The 16,916-nt window shown below is 44.5% G+C and overlaps 1 protein-coding gene across 2 annotated transcripts in view; it reads right to left on the bottom strand.

Moving 5' to 3' along the window:
• Window positions 1–973: 973 nt before the first annotated feature.
• hars (histidyl-tRNA synthetase) overlaps window positions 974–16,916 on the bottom strand; it is an 18,359-nt gene continuing 2,416 nt past the window's right edge. The window contains exons 2-14 of one of the 2 annotated variants that reach the window (XM_031319561.2): window positions 16,053–16,418; window positions 12,521–12,610; window positions 11,218–11,337; window positions 7,721–7,816; window positions 7,175–7,300; window positions 6,938–7,045; window positions 6,734–6,832; window positions 6,349–6,442; window positions 3,845–3,972; window positions 3,454–3,726; window positions 2,372–2,488; window positions 1,831–1,977; window positions 974–1,384 (exon numbers count right to left, since the gene is read on the bottom strand). In XM_031319561.2, coding sequence (XP_031175421.1) covers window positions 1,325–1,384; window positions 1,831–1,977; window positions 2,372–2,488; window positions 3,454–3,726; window positions 3,845–3,972; window positions 6,349–6,442; window positions 6,734–6,832; window positions 6,938–7,045; window positions 7,175–7,300; window positions 7,721–7,816; window positions 11,218–11,337; window positions 12,521–12,610; window positions 16,053–16,157 — 1,563 coding nt within the window. In that variant the 5' untranslated portion in view covers window positions 16,158–16,418 and the 3' untranslated portion in view covers window positions 974–1,324. The remainder of the gene's footprint in view (window positions 1,385–1,830; window positions 1,978–2,371; window positions 2,489–3,453; window positions 3,727–3,844; window positions 3,973–6,348; window positions 6,443–6,733; window positions 6,833–6,937; window positions 7,046–7,174; window positions 7,301–7,720; window positions 7,817–11,217; window positions 11,338–12,520; window positions 12,611–16,052; window positions 16,419–16,916) is intronic. The other variant, XM_031319562.2, reaches the window with a different exon arrangement.

The following is a 16,916-nucleotide window of genomic DNA, read 5'->3' on the forward strand; positions in this document are numbered from 1 at the left end:
GGTGTTTTGGTAAACTGACTGGAGAGTCTCACTGTCTGCTGTCTGAACCAAGGAGGTAAGCTTCGCTTCAGAACTCGAACCTCCTATGGCGCCATTTTGATACTACCAAACGATCACCCCCCGTTAGCATCCCATTGACTGCCATTCATTTTGACGTTACTTTGACAGCGAATAACTTTACATCTGAAGCGTTTTAAAGACTTTTTTTGTCCGTTGTTTATTTCTGAAGAAACACGACAATGTATAAAAGGCTCCATTACCTTGTACCTCACGTTATGGCTCCGTAGCAGACGTTTTTGTAAAAAATAGGCTAACGATTGTGTCATAACCACGCGACTTACTGTCGCATAGTAGAGAAATTACTGTATAGTACAGGAGAATTTCGCAAGCAGTTTGGACTTACATTAGCTGTTTAAGTTTAATTACTAATGTTAACTAGCATTTTAGTTAGCAATAATTAGCCTGTGCCTATGTTATCTCCTTACATATACCTACGCTCTCCGTCACTGCAAGATTGGGAATAATTGAGATTTCTCTTGGCACAGCTACCAGAAGACTTCCAACTTTCAGACAGGTTGCTCACGTCACATTTACGTCGTCTCTCAGTTGGAGGCTGCGCAGTTAACGCTCGTCGCTCACCGGAAAAGTGCTTCTAATACCCTTCACTGGTCTCCGTCCAGAGCAACGGGATCTGTTGGTCCATTATATACTGTCTATGGTCTGAACAGCTCGTGTGAAAACAGACCTGGGGCGCATCTTTAGCGGAGCGGAGCGGAGAGCCGCTTCGCGCATGCTTCTGGGCAAGGCGCAGCTGGAATATTAAGCATTGACTTGAATGGCCGTGATTGCTCGCGGGGGCCGCAGCACCTCTGGAACGCAGACGCACCTGCTGGGGAAAAAAGGGACGACAGCCTTTTCACTGTAACTACGCATGCACACGCACCCTTCTATCAGTCAACACAGCAGCTGTTTGTAGTATTGAGCAGAATAATGGATGCTTTTTATTTCAGACACTTGACAGTACAGCCATGTTTGATGAAGGTAGAAATGAGTTGAAGCTATACGTTGCACTGCAGTAAATCATGAGATGGGTTCAGGTAGGACAGCGGCCGGCCTTGGTCCTGGACAGATAACGTGTTTCTGAAAACTGACACAATCCAAAACACATCACGTTCCGTGTTGGCTGCAACTTTGAGTCTAGGTGGTGTTCTCCAGTCACACCTCCAGTTAGCGGCATTGCTTTTGGCGTGCTGTGTTGTAGCGTGCGACGTGAATTGTCGTCGTGCAGAACGTCTGTGTTTGAAGCGATCGGGTTGGCGGTTGGCTAGGCCTCGGAGGTCCTCTTCCTGATCTCAGCTATAAGATCTGCTCTGGAAATATCAACCTGAGGAGAGGAAACGGGACGGGGGAGGTTAGTCCTGCAACCAGCTTCTAACCACCGTAAACTCAAACACTGTCAGTCTGACACCTGTTTATTTAGGCAGAAAGAATGTGTGCAGATCTGTATCGAGGCTGGCTGGGAGGGTGATCATGATGAATAATCCTCTATCGTGCTATATTCACGTCGATTAGTGCATGTCATCCTATATTGGGATATGGACATATAACAGCACATTTGGGAGAAAGATAATACTCCACCAGTTTACTCTTCTTACCATCATGATCTGTTGTCTCTGCTGTTTACCTTTCACTGTGATGTCTTAGTTTCTTCCTTATATGATGTAAACTCAGCACACTTGTAGAAGACAGCTAAAGTTCTGTGATTTAATCAGGAATTTGTTGAGTGAGTGAGTGTGTATATTTGTGTGTGTGTCCGTGTGTCCATGGCACCTCCTCTCTGGTGGCCACGACGCGGAGTTTGACCACTCCATCTTTCAGCTCCTGTTCTCCCAGGATGGCCACCAGCGGGATCCCCGACTCCTCGCAGTGCTGCAGCTGACTCAGCAGCTTGGGGTTCTTCTTATACATCACCTCCGCCTGGAAACAAACGCGCACAGCATTCAATCCAAAACAACGAAAAAAAACACATCCAAACCAAATTCTGTGTTAAGTTTATACAAAAAAAAAAAAATAGAAATATGGCAGACACAAAAGATCCTGTACCTCCCTGAAAGCGTGATATCGACGCCGTGGCTACATACGTAGGTACGTGGAGATACCGACCCTACGGCGTAGCCCGACGTCACCTCTCAAAAAAATTTAACTACACGTCGCAGCAACGCGTGTCGCTCAGGCGTTGCATTTTCATTATGGAAAACTAAAAAAAGGCATGGAGAGTTGAGCAGGTACCATGTAATGGAAAAACGCCATATGACTCTAGAGTCACTACTCACTCTACCACACACACACACACACACACACACACCCCTACCTTAATGCCAGCGTCCCAGAGCTCTGTGATGAGTCGGAGTTTCTCCTCCAGCAGGTTCTTCTGAGCCGACGCCACCATCACCTGAACCTCCGTGGTCCGGACCTTCTCTGCTGACACCTGAACAACACACACACACTGTTACAGTCTGCACGCACACACACACACACAGTTACAGTCTGCACGCACACACACACACAGTTACAGTCTGCACGCACACACACACACAGTTACAGTCTGCACGCACACACACACACACACTGTTACAGTCTGCACGCACACACACACTGTTACAGTCTGCACACAACCACACACACACTGTTACAGTCTGCACGCACACACACACACACACACGCACACACCGTTACAGTCTGCACGCACACACACACACTGTTACAGTCTGCACACAACCACACACACACTGTTAGTCTGCACACACAACCACACACTGAACAACACACAGTTACAGTCAACATGCACGCACACACACACACAATTACAGTCTGCGCACGCCCACACAGGCACGAACACACACAGTTACAGTCCACACACGCACACACAGTTACAGTCCACACACAGTTAGTCCACACACACACACACACAGTTACAGTCCACACACACACACACACAGTTACAGTCCACACACACAGTTACAGTCCACACACACAGTTACAGTCCACGTCCACACACAGTTACAGTCCACACACACACAGTTACAGTCCACACACACACACACAGTTACAGTCCACACACACAGTTACAGTCCACACACACACAGTTACAGTCCACACACACAGTTACAGTCCACGTCCACACACAGTTAGTCCACACACACAGTTACAGTCCACGTCCACACACAGTTACAGTCCACACACACAGTTACAGTCCACGTCCACACACACACACAGTTACAGTCCACACACACAGTTACAGTCCACACACACAGTTACAGTCCACACACACAGTTACAGTCCACGTCCACACACACAGTTACAGTCCACGTCCACACACACAGTTACAGTCCACACACAGTTACAGTCCACGTCCACACCCACCCCCACACACACACACCCCCACACACACACCTCAGCCTTGTGCTCCATGATGGAGAAGATCCTCTCGATGCCGATGCTGACACCGACACATGGCACTTTCCTTCCTTTGGGATCAAACATGCCCACCAGGCCGTCGTAGCGCCCGCCGCCCGCCACGCTGCCCACGCTGACGCTCTCCTCTGCAGGCGCCCCTTTCTGGGCCTCAGCGGGCGCCGGGACCGCCCCGGCCTGAGTCAGCACCGCCTCATAAATGATTCCTGTGTAGTAGTCCAGACCGCGGGCCAGACTCAGGTCAAACACCACCTGCAGGGGAGAGGGACGAGGTGTGAACCAACAAAAAGAAAAGAATAAAAAAAAAAAACATTTGAAGAAAAAAAAAACAAAAAAAAACATTCGGATGACTGAAGTAAAACGGCAGTACCTTGTCTGTGACCTGGAAGAGCTGCAGGTAGCTGAAGAGCAGCTTGATGTCCGACAGGCCGGCACACGCCTGCTTACTCTGAGACATCCGGTGGTCCTGCAGGAGGCGCTCCGCCAAGTCCATTCCACCTGCAACACCAACAGCTGTTTCACAAGCAGCGCATACTGAGCCACAGGAGCGCACACAGGCTGCACAGTAGAGCCCTGCGCGGGACCGCTTTCTTAATCCCGCTCCTGCTCGCTCCCCGTGGATTTCTGACCATTACCGCCCGCTCCCGCCACATGGTGTGTTCGGTCCCGCCCGAACGGCGAACATTAGATTGACCATTGATTATGTATCGTCTCCCCTCCCGCGGGGAAACTAGTTATTTTACTGTGTAGTAATAAATAAGCATACCTGTCGGCCAGAAGTAGCGAAATGATGTTCTAGTGCGTCAGTACGTTCATACAAGTGCAATAATTAGTTATTCTAGTGAAGTGAGGGCAAAGTGACATTCATTTATTTCTTTCACTTATTTTAGGACGTGTTGTTGGTTTGTTTTGCTCAGGTTGTTTGTTCTTCTTCGTCTTTTAACGCAATCTAACAGATTTCGTGTTCAAAGTCCCTGTTGATTGGACCCCTCAGGTCGCCGTAGGAGAAAGGGGCGGGCCCCAGTGCCCCGGGAAAGAAGTGAGAGGGAGGGAGTGGAGGAGTGTTAATGAAGCGTTTGGCTGGTGTTTACCTGGATGCATCGCGAGCGTTGCGGATTTTCTAATGAAACCAAGCGAGGCGAACCTGACGGTCGGTTACGGCGCTGATCAGGAGCAGCGCTCCTAAATCCCGCGACTCGCCGTCTGTTTTTGGAGCGCCCGCTCCCACGAGATTTTGTGCAGTCCTGTACAGCAGAGCTCTGTGACTCTGTGTGTTCATCCCTGTGAGCACATCTAACAAAGCTGCCTATTATTTATTGATTTATTGTTTGGAATTTAAAATATCAAAAAAATTGTGTACTGTCACAGGACATATTGGACTCCTCAGAAGTGATAAGTCTCTAAAGTTATTCCTACTCCCTATTGCACGTTCTGTCAACCTGAACAAACTGGAACTTTCCTGCACATGGTCTGGGAGTGTGAACAAGTGCATGAGCTCTGGAATAAAACAACATCAATAATATCTGATGTGATAGGATGTCGAATTCCTGCTGACCCGATTGTTTTGTTACTTAATGACGACTCTAAATTACACCTGCTCGGGAGACTGAGGAAGATTTGGCTAGCTGGCTGAACTGCAACCAAGAAAATGATAGCTCAACGCTGGCTCCCCCCTCACTCGCGCTGTATAAAACAGTGGTTGGCGTATTTTCTAGACATAGTTATGCTTGAGCTCTCTACAGCAAGGATTAACAAAGCCAAACCATTGACTATAGACCTATGGGAAAGTACAGCAGCACAATATCAGACCAAATGTCAGAAAATGGTGAAAAATGTGGAGCAGTGTTTCCCAAAGCCCAAGATGACGTCGTCAAATGTCTTGTTTTGTGTACAACTCAGAGATATTCAGTTTACTGTCACAGAGGAGAGAATAAACTAGAAAATACTCACATTTAACAAGCTGACATCACACAAGTTTGACTTTTTGTTCAGAAAAAAATTACTCAAACCAATTAATCCATTAGCAAAAATTTTTTTTTTTGTTGACAACTAATCGATTCATCTTTGCAGCTTCGGCCGCAGGTTCGATTCCAACCTGTGGCCGAAGCTGCATGTCATTCCGCCTTGCATGTCTTCAGCTGTCCTATCAGAAAAGGCCTGAAATGTCCAAAGAATAACCTTAAAATTAAAAAAAAATCCTCTGCAGCTCTAGAACAATGGCATTCACAATTTCAAACTGTTTTGCCCCTAAACCAAACCAGACCAGAGATCTTCCACAGGTGGTCTGGGACCCTTAGGGGGGCCTTAGAGTTACTGCAGTGGGGCCAACAAATTGTTATTTTTTTTCAAAAATTAAATTGTCTTAACATGAATCCAACATATTATTAGCAAATATAAAGCAACCTATTTGTGAAAAAAAAAAAAACTACCACTGATGATAGGCTTACTGGCCTGTAGGTAAGGTAGTCACCAAGGTAGCCATCCACAGATACAGTTCATCCCATAGACTGTAAATATTAATATTATACTGTTCCACATGTATGTGGAACATTAAAAGATGATTTATAAAATCATGCCAACAATTATTATTTTAATAGCTTAGTAATGTATGCACTAAAAAGGTATGTATGAAGGCTTTAGGCCGCCCACACGTTATTGTAGGCCCAGTTTATACAATATATGTAGTAGGGGGTCCCTGCTCCGTCTCTGTTAAGGGGTCCTTGGCTTAAAAAAAACATTGAAGACCCCTGCTCTAGAAGACTAACAAAACCAGCAACTGATCCCATTGGAGGAGCTTGGACCAGCTGCCAGCTGATTGGACAGCCTTTCTGAGGACAGATGTCTCATCTTGTGCGAGTTTGGGGGACATCTCACCCTGCAAACTGACGTACTCTCCGATCCGGTCGGCAACCTCCTCCGATAAGCCCTTCTCATTCACCATCTCCTTCTTCACGTCCTCCCACGGCATCTGGGGAGGGTGGGGGGGGGGAAGACAAGGACACAACTCAAAGACAGATACTAGGGATGGAACGTATCCTCAACTCATGATTCACGATACGATTCTTGACTTGAACAGAATTCAATGACTGAAAAATATTCCTTTATTTACATAAACTGTCCAAAACAGCAGATGTGTCCTTATCAAAATTTTGATATTAACGTGTCACGTTTAACCCTTCTGTAAATGAACAGGGGTTCCTAACGGAAATCAGGTTTGCAGAATTGAAATACAAAAGAAAAGCTCAGCGCACGCACTCACCTTGTCCAGTTTATCCACCGTTGAACAGATGGAGCGGAACTTGTCATCCGGGACGCCGCACACCGCAAACATCCCGTCGAGGATGCGTCTGTCGTTGACCTGGACATGGAGGACGCGGTCACAGAGATCACACTACTGATCAAAGTCGGACTTCTCACCGTTTCAGTTACTGAGGTGAAATCGCGCTGGACAAATGTGACAAACCTTGATACGGAAGTCTCCGAGGTCCAACTCACTGAGGATTTCATGGACAATCTTCAGACACTCGGCATCTGGAATCATGCCGTCGTACTGCCCTGCGATGTCAAAATCCTGAAACACACACACACACACACACAGACACAAATTAAACCCGGTCCGTTTCCAAAAGATCTAACCGTTCAGCAAGACCGTGGCTCTGTGTCCCTGGCAGGAGTGAAAACGTATCGGAGGAAGTCTCACACATTGGTAGAACTCGCGGTAGCGTCCGCGGGTCATGGCCGGGTTGTCACGGCGGTACACCTTAGCGATGTGGTAGCGCTTGATGTTGGTTATCTTGTTCATGGCCAGGTAGCGGGCAAAGGGCACCTGAGAGAGGGCAGGTCAAGGAACGAACACACACACACACACAATGCTTCTGATGCTTAATAATGTCCTTTGATTTCACAAACGAAAACTAAGATAGAAAAAAATATTCAATGACAATCTTTTTTTCACCACGACTAAAATGAATAAACAGTAACCTTTCCAAAACAAAGAAGAGAGAACTATGACGAAACGTAATTCCGTATTTCTTCAATGAATAGAAACTTAAGGATAATGTATGACAGAAAAAGAAAAAAAAAATTTTTTCAACAGAACAACAGACAAATGTATAGATTTCTGTTAAATAAGGAAACACAGGCTCATTGCTTTCACTGCACGCAAATCGATCATGCTAGCTGTTGTGCGTATTCACCCCCCCCATTTTGAGTCAGGAAAAAGCCCTGCTGTGTGTTGGAAGGATACAGTGAGGTCATATCTGAGGGACAGCAGCTCTCCTCCCTGGTCTTTGAGGTCGTAGATGAGCTTGGAATCTTCTCCATACTTCCCTGTCAGCGTCTCCTGCACACCACACAGAGGACACAACATCACAGCGGGGAATGGGAGACGCTTGGCACACATGCACAGGAGTAGCTGCACAATACATTTTTTTATTTTTTAAATTGTCATTGCGATATCAACTGCTGCAAATAAACACGTCGCGAAAGGCTGCGACATATCGCGAAAGACACTCAAGAGATTTTTTTTTTTTGTTAGTTGAAAAAATATCAGCAGAAAACTGCACTTTAAACCTTTAAACCTTTTATATTCAATTCAATGTTCAATAAAAGAATGTCGGAAATGATTTCCTTTCATTTGTTTTAAATTCAACAAGCCATTTGTCGAATTTGAGCAGAATACTGAAGCAGCAGAAATGCAGAACTGAGAACACCTTAATCAGGGCTCGACAGTAACGTTTCGTGGTCTCTGGTTGCCCCCTTTGGCAACCACCTGTCCAATATTTGTTTTTTTTTTATACATATATTAAAAAACAAATCAAAACTTACAAAACTGGAAAATGTATTTCAAAAGAAGTCAATTTTTTCTTAGCTTAGTTGTCTCCGTAAAGTTTAAACACTACGTTCGTGCGCAACACAACATTTCAGCTGTTGTGCGACCGCTTTCCACACGCGAGTGTTTGCCGTGAAAAGATACAGGCAACGCAACTTTCTGTTCACGTTAACGGCACGTGTTAAAATCCGATGCTACTATGGCACTGGTGCCCGGTATCTACCAGACGGAATAGCAATGCGGATTTCGGTGCCTCATTACGGTGCCGCTTAAATGTCTGCGCTGCACCTCTGATACTCAGAAACCCACGTTAGAGGCTACAGAAGCATCGCTGCATGTCACGCTAGTAAACACTAATAACGCGTTACACAGCAGGTAACGTTAGCCTACCGTTAGCTACAGTAGTAACTGGATTAAACACAGTTAAAATGCTGACAGCTAACCGGTGTAAAAGTGAGACTGTAGTCTGCCGCTAAAGATACGAGCTAACAGACACAAACTGGTCACTGCTGTTGTCTGAAAAACAACAGACGGGACTAAATGTTGTGTTTACTGGTAAACTGGTAAACATCATGGTGCATTCAAAGTTATTGTAAAATACCCTTTTCTCATCTGTTTTTTTCTTCTTTTAACAGCAATTTACTGGTGAAAGAAGTAATTGCTGTTAAAAGTTATTGTTATTCCATCTTTAATAATCATTTAAATTTTGTGCTGATCTGAAAATTGATCCGATCCGTGACTCAAAAAAGCGATGCGGTCCGTGAGTTTTGTGATCCGTTGCACCCCTATTTGAGAGGGATGGGAAATTATATTGCAGGCCATTATCTCATTGTTTCATTATTGAAATATGTGGTATAGTTACTTGAGAAATTAAAGGGATACTTCACCGATTTAGCATTAAGCTTTGTATCAGCAGAAACACTGAAGTATTTTTGAATGACCGTGCTTCCGTCCCTCATGTCCCCCTGAGACGAGAGATCTCTGTATTGTGGGTCTGGAAAAAGATCTTCCGATGACGGAAAACAACGACTTTTGCGTCATCACAAGATTTTTTGCCCAGAGGCAATAGACTACAGCCAGTAGTAGGAGCTACTTCAGCATGTTTTCAACCCGCCCATAGGGGGTTGGACTGTCGTCTTTCTCCGAAGATTTCTGAAGCAAAACGAGCGTCAGCCATCTTGGATCCTTGCTACTCCCTTCTCAGCAGAAAACTTTTAGATAGATAGATTTATTCATCCCGAAGGAAATTTTAGAACAATTATGTGCATTCAAACTACCGCACACGTGTACCACCGGGATACATTGGTACAGATCGGAGAATATGCAGGACACTTTATTACAGACGGAATACTCAACACACTACACGAGCTTTGCCCGCCTGCTATGGAAACCAGCGGTGTTGCTCGATGCCTCTGGCCGGTAAAGGGACATCATCAGCGTGGAACGTTGAACGAGTGTGCCGGTGGAAAGCTAATGCTAGCCGGCCACCTGTTCCATCAATCCTGCTTGCAAGTGTCCGCTTATTAGACAACAATCTGGACTACATCCAACTTCAACGAAACTCCCAATGCGAGTTCAGAGACTGCTGTGTTGTTGTTGTGGAAACATTGCTGAACAACAGTGTACCGGACTATCCAGCTACCAGGCCGGCTGCTCTGTTGCCGGGTAAGACTAGTCGAGGTGGGCTGTGTTAACACGGACTGTCTGGTGCAGAAATGGGGTGCTTGTATCCAACTAACTGCTAACTGCTGGTGGAGTTTGTGACTGTTAAATGCCGACCAGTCTACATTCCACGCAAATTTACGGCTGTGTTTATACTCTGTGTACAGCCCACCAAGCACTAATGCTAGTAGCTATGTGTTAGCTGAACTTTACGGAGCATATAATGTATGTGCACTAAATGTAGCGTATGTCGTTTTTATATAATGTCTTTTTTATATATTTTAAACGTGTAACACCACTTCAGCCACAGTGAAACGTTTCGTGTATATGGTTGAAATGACAAAAAAAAACACACTTGAGTTGACTGTCTCACTGTCTGTCTGTCTGTAAACGGTAGGCGTGGCTTGGGAGTAGACGCTAACGCAGCGAAGCAAGTGCATTCTGGGATTTGGTGTCTTTCATCCACATGAGCCAAAAACACATTTTCTGGCTTTTCTTGGCCTAGAAGCCACCAATTTCTAAAAAGAAAATTGACATTTCTACTACATAAGTGACCCAATTTAAAGATATATTCATCTTTCCAACGGTGAAATATCCCTTTAAGTGCTCCAAATATAGGCAGTTTAAAACATGGCAACCGTATTGTCAATTTCGGCAACCAAAAGCTGATGCCTGGTTGTCAAGCCGGCAACCACTTTAAAAAGTTAGCATTGAGCCCTGTTAATATCTGTTTAGTTATCGCAATATTCAACAACGATTAGGGTTGGGTACCGAAACCCGGTTCCACTATGGAACCAATTCCTACACAACCGGTAGGAATGGGACCGGATTAGAACGCAAATTTCGGTTCCTCATTTCCGTTCCACTTAATGTGTCGACTGAAATATTTTCCTTCTGTCGCTCTGCAACGGACGTAAAAATATCACACTTTCTCTGTAGTCTACCGTTATCTAGCTACCATAAATGTAGGCTAAATTTAAAATGCCATATTTTCCCTGTGGGCTCACCAAAACGGACGTAAAAGCATATTACGGCTACATCTCTAAAAGAGCCTTTCTTTGATGTCATTTTTCAGTTTTTCAAGAATCGGTTTAGGAATCGGAATCGTTTTAAAAGTACCGGTTTGGCATCGGAATCGTAAAAATCTAAACGATACCCAACCCTAACAACAATATTGCATATTTTCCTCATATCGAGCAGCCCTAGCACTGAGCGGCGAATGTGTTCACTTGTGTTGGGTGCAAATCTACCTTGAGTTCAAAAACGGGTGTGTCGATGGTCTCTGCTCCGTGGCGTTTGAAGCAGCTGATGATGGTGTTGAAGACTCTCTCTCTGATGGCCATCTGCTTGGGGTTGTAGTCCCTCGTTCCCTGGGAGAGAGAGAAAGACATTCGCTGCCTTTCAGTCGGACCGTCAGGTGAAAGCTTTCAGAGGACTACGGTGTTTTCCCTGGGTTCATCGAAGACTTGGGTGCGCAAATTTGGCACCCAAGACTTATAATGGCAGGGAACACCCTGGAATATGTGAATTGTAGTGAATTAACTGGCTGAGTGCGAGTGAAAAATTTGTTTTAAGAATGTATTGTTCTGCAAAACAAATCTGTTACTTGCTGTCAGTTACTGTTTCCTCATGTGTCATGTTGACTGAAGAGGAAAATGTATTTTGGAAATATCCTGATGTCCCGAGTTATGGCCATACAAGATTAAGATCCACTGTCAGATACAACAGGGACCACTCAACACTGATGTGATCTGTATCCGGATACATTATCTGAATAATGACATCATTAACAACCCGTATTAATGGACATTTTGATTGACTCTGCCGCTTTGTGATCGGATGGGCAACAAACACGTTGCATTCCAGGTGCAGGGGGCCACTAGGACCTGCCGTTATGACGTTATTATTGTTCCCCGTTTGTGTGGTTTCATGGGTATATTTCAGTCTGAAACACTGCAGTACAGTTACTGCAGTGACTCTGTGTCGGAGCTTTGTCGTCTTCAGACATTCCTAACACAGCCGCTGATGTCTTTTGATAGGCACTGCACACATTGGTGGGAAAGTTCAGCTGTGATAGACGGTTAGCGACTTATATATTTACAGGATTCTTTTTATGTGATCAACCAGAAGTCATGTTTGCATGAATATTCATTGGGGCATATTACGTTTGGGAGGGAGATTGGAATCTAGAAGTCTTTATTTGGCTTGTTTCTGCGTTAAAGACATTTGAATTACATGGATGAGGTGCTGCTGAAAGAAGCACAGCGTATGGTGTGCACCTTAACCACAAGGCCACCTCGTCCCTGCCGTCTACAGCTGTGGGACAGGGAGGATGGGAGAGCAGAAGGCGTGACGTTAGCATATATTTTGTTATGAATGTGTTCAAGCTGAGTGGATGTCATCATCACAGTGAGAGCCAGATTCTACCTGCATTGGATTGCATCCAAGATACGGATCGTATTTTCACACCAGGTTAGCCCAACAGAAATCATTTTTTATTTCCTATTCCGAATGAAATGCATGTGTTTGAAAACAGGAGCACGAGGGTCTTACCTTTGCCGTCTTGAGGACAAACTGATGTTTGCCATCGTCTCCTCCTATCTGAGCCTTCAGCTGCAGCAGTTTGGCTACCTCTTCATCAATCTGCAAGACACACAGACACGCACACACGTCAACGAGAAACTTGAATAACTACAGGTGACATGTAGTGACTAGGGATGCAGCGGTTACCCGACTTCACTATTAACCGCGCTTTAAAAACATCACGGTTAATCAATCGTAATTATTAAGGCTCTGCTACACCAAGTGTTAGCTGACTGCAAGGTATGTGTAGCAATGCGTGCAGTTCTTATTAGGGCTGTCAATCGATTAAAAAATGTAATCTAATTAATTACATACTCCGTGATTAATTAATCGAAATTAATCGCATACATAATTTACGGTGCCTGAACCGATACTTTTTAAGAAAGTAAAAAAAGAAAAGAAAACAAAGGGTACTAAACAACAGTCGGTGACATTAAAGAACGGCTTGTTTATTGCTAAGGCCATATGGTCAAAATTAAATGATTTAATAATAATGTATAACAATAACAATAACTTATTTCACTAGTAAATTGCTGTTGAACGACAAAAACAACCACCAGATGGGAAAAGGACATTTACAATAACTCCAAATGCACCACGAAGCTGTAGTTTACCAGTTTCACTGAACACACCGTCTGTGTTGTTTCTCCGACGGCAGCTGCAGATTGTTACATACCGGTGTTGAATCCTCTACAGTAAAACACAGTCAAACTTTACACCGTTTAGCGTTAGCTGTCAGTATTTTAACTGTGTTTAATCCAGCTACTAGGTGGCTAGAACGGCTCCGGGTCAAACGTCAATATGGAATGGATTCATTTGCGTTATTTTTTCTCAGATTAATTAATCGAAATGAACGCGTTATTTTGACAGCCCTAGTTCTTATTAAACCTCCTTGACAATATAAACGTTTGCGCACACGCACCGCACATCAGACGCCGGGGCCGGTCACCGCGAGCGTTGACTGTCAGAGCGATGTACAACGGCGTCCCCGTTAGAGGTGTGAATCTTCACTGATCTCCCGATTCGATTACGATTATCATGTCAGCGATTCGATATCTCGATGCATCACAACGCGTCAAATACATTTTACTATTAAAGCCATATAGGATATTTAATTCATAGCTTTTCAAGCTTCAAAAACAAAAACATTCTGCAGTGCTCTAATACTGAATAAATTGGATACACAAAACTACAGAGCACATGGCACTTCCTGAATGTGCAAAACATAACAGAATATGTAAAGAGAAAGGTTGTTAGGCATCAGAAATAAATCGATTATGGCCCGGACGATTATCGATGCAGCATCGTCCATGTCCACGATTCGATGCATCGATTATTTGATTAATTTCAACACCTCTAGTCCCCGTGCTGGGATAACGTAATGCTGAAATTTTGTTAGCGTTGCATAAAGTTGGCAAACACCAGGAAAACACCGAGCAGAGCCGGCCCCTGACCTCAGGACAGCTGCAGCTGCAACGGGGGAATTCAACCCAAGTTGTTAAGCTTGCTAGCGACTTTATTATTAACATTGTGGTTAAGTGTTTGTTAGCTTATTAATGCCACCAGTTAGCTAACGTTAGCCGGTTTAATATTAACGGTAGCGTTACAGTTAACAGCTAACGAGTCAGGAGCCGATGTTTGCATTTACAGTGAGCGAGCTGGATAGGTGAGTGGCGTTTATTCACACATATCTTATAATTCAGTTAAGGGGCGATAGATGTTATAAGTGTTAGGGTAATGCAAAATAATGTAGACAAGCGGGTTGTCATTCTCTCCTGAAATTATTCCGGCCATGTCAGTCAGCAGCTGGCTAACATCAACTAGCTAAGTAATGTGCTGGCAATAGCGGGCTTCTGAAGCTAGCCAGCCACTGTAATGCCGTTTGTTTATGTTAGCTGTGCGTTACGTTCGTATGAGGCAAAACTCTGCAACCGCTCAAACATGTCACTGACGTTCCCACTTATCGTTACTGACTTGCTCCTCTTCATCCCCTGTGGGACGTAAGGCTGCAAAGGGATCTCTCCATTGCATTTATTCCTTGGCAACATGCTGCGCATCTCCCTGTGACAGGTGCATCTTGTCTAGCAGCTCCTCCAACTTTTAGACACACAGCTAGTAGGGCCATTTCTAGCCCAAAAAGGGCCAACTTCTTCTTAAGAAGGACAGCACTGTGGTCTCCGACTGGGCCTTTGCTTGTGGTGTGACTGATTTCACTGCTAGTCTCTAATCTTTTCAGATGCATTTAAATAAAAAAGGTTGATGCCTGATCATATAATCATTTTCAAAACATCCAAAACTGTTACTGTGTTATTTCCGTTTATACCATGGTCTGGGCGAACACTCGATTCTGATTGGCTGCAGGGTGTCCATAAAAAAGTGCGCTACATTAAAACAAAAAGGAAATGTTAATCTGTTAATTTTAACACATGTGAGGTGCTTCAGTGCCTCGTCCTCTGAACACCACAGGATGACGCTAACGCACAAGCTGCAAGAAGTAAGTTATACTGCCCCCTCTGAACTGACTTTGTGAAAATCGTTATATTGTTTTGGGGACAATGAACTGGCTGGATAGCTAGCTTGTCTTGTTGTTCAACACACTGTCAAATTATTTTACTGATTGCCAACTGTACACAATGTTATTGACTTTGGATCTTGCTAGCATAGCGTTAGCTTTCTGGCTCGTAGCTGAGCTGACTATAAATATCTCCCGTTGCTAAGGGAGGCAAGTCGTATCTAAGGTCCCTTCTATGTCCTGGAGGAGTGAACGTTTGCATTGCATAAGAACCTTATAGGATGGGAATGACTGTTCCAGGTATTAGTCCAACCGTCAGGCGTAACCAGGAGTTGTTTGTAAAAACATTAGATTCCGATTGTAAAACAAATTAACATATAAACTAATGGTTTAAAAATATGTTATTTGGCAAGTGACCATGGTAAACGTGGGTTAATGCCCTTCGAGGTGTGAACCGCCCTCCGCCGAAGTTAACCCTTACTTCAAAAGGCAGCAATACATAACACATTCAAATCTAGAGTGTTTATGTGATTTCATACATTAGCAGTGAAATGAATTCACGCATAATAATCGTGAAACCCTGATTATTTTTCAGACTATAATCGTACCAACAAAATCTATAATCATTGCATCCCTATAGTGACAGGAGATTTCGCCCCACACACACACACGTTTGTTTCACTATCTTTGTGGGGACCCGTCATTGACATAATGCATTCCCCAGCCACTTACCCTAACCTTAACCATCACAACTAAATGCCTAACCTTAACCCTTACCCTCACCCTAACCATAACCTAATTCTAACCCCAATCCTAAAACCAAGTCTTAACCCTCAAACAGCCCTTTAACCTTGTGGGGTCCAGCATTTTGGCCCCACAAAGCTGTGCAGACCCCACAATATACTGTATTCCCCGGTTTTTGGACCCCACGAATATAGTAACACACACACACACACACACACACACACACACACAGCTCCAGAGGCCTACCTGCGCAACAGTGATCCCAGGTAGAGAATGCACAGATCGGACCCGTGTTGCAGTCCGAAAGCCCGCCAGACCAGAGCACGCACGAACACAGAACACGGCCAGCATGTTGGTCCCACAGCACGGACAAGAAGAACAATAAGTCCAGAAATCCGACCGGTAAAAAGTTCAGGAGTGCATCACGGGTACAGCAATGTCCAGTGGAGTTGTACAGGGCCAGCCACAGCAGCCAATCACAACGGCCAGTAGCAGCGGAACCAGGAAGTGAGTTGAGCAAAGATGTCCAGGAGACAGTGAGGTAGATGATGAGGGGTCATCCACCAGGGCCAGGCAGGAAGAACAGGAGAAAAGTGGTAAGCAACCCTGTCACTAGGGGGGGGGGCATGACGCATCATCATCACAGGGTGGAGGGCAGGACATGAGATCACATAAGACCAAAGTCAATCAAAGACGCCAGCCCAACGCAGCACACGCACACACAAACACGCACAGTCCTGCTCTGACCGAAGTATCAAATCTGTGTTTCCAGCATTTTCAAACTCTGCACAATAAAATCCTTACTTAAAGGGTAACTACCGTTTTTTTCAACCTGATTTTCTTTTGTTTTTGTGTCTAAGTGACTGATAGGAGCAATCTTTGACATTGGTCCAGTATTAAGTGAGACCGCTTCAGTCGGCAGCGGAGAAACAAGCTACAATGTAAATAAGGCAATTGTGCAGCTTGTATTTACCTTCACAAAAGTGCTCGTTTTGCCGCTGACAGGCTCAGATTAATATTCTAAGTGTCTGACAACATTATGGAAAGGATTTCTAAGGAGGTCGACCTTTCTGTTAAAGAATAAGATCCTTTTTTTAAACAAAAACATCC

The sequence above is a fragment of the Sander lucioperca genome, chromosome 1 (genome assembly GCF_008315115.2).
Source record: "Sander lucioperca isolate FBNREF2018 chromosome 1, SLUC_FBN_1.2, whole genome shotgun sequence".
Lineage (NCBI taxonomy): Eukaryota > Metazoa > Chordata > Actinopteri > Perciformes > Percidae > Sander > Sander lucioperca.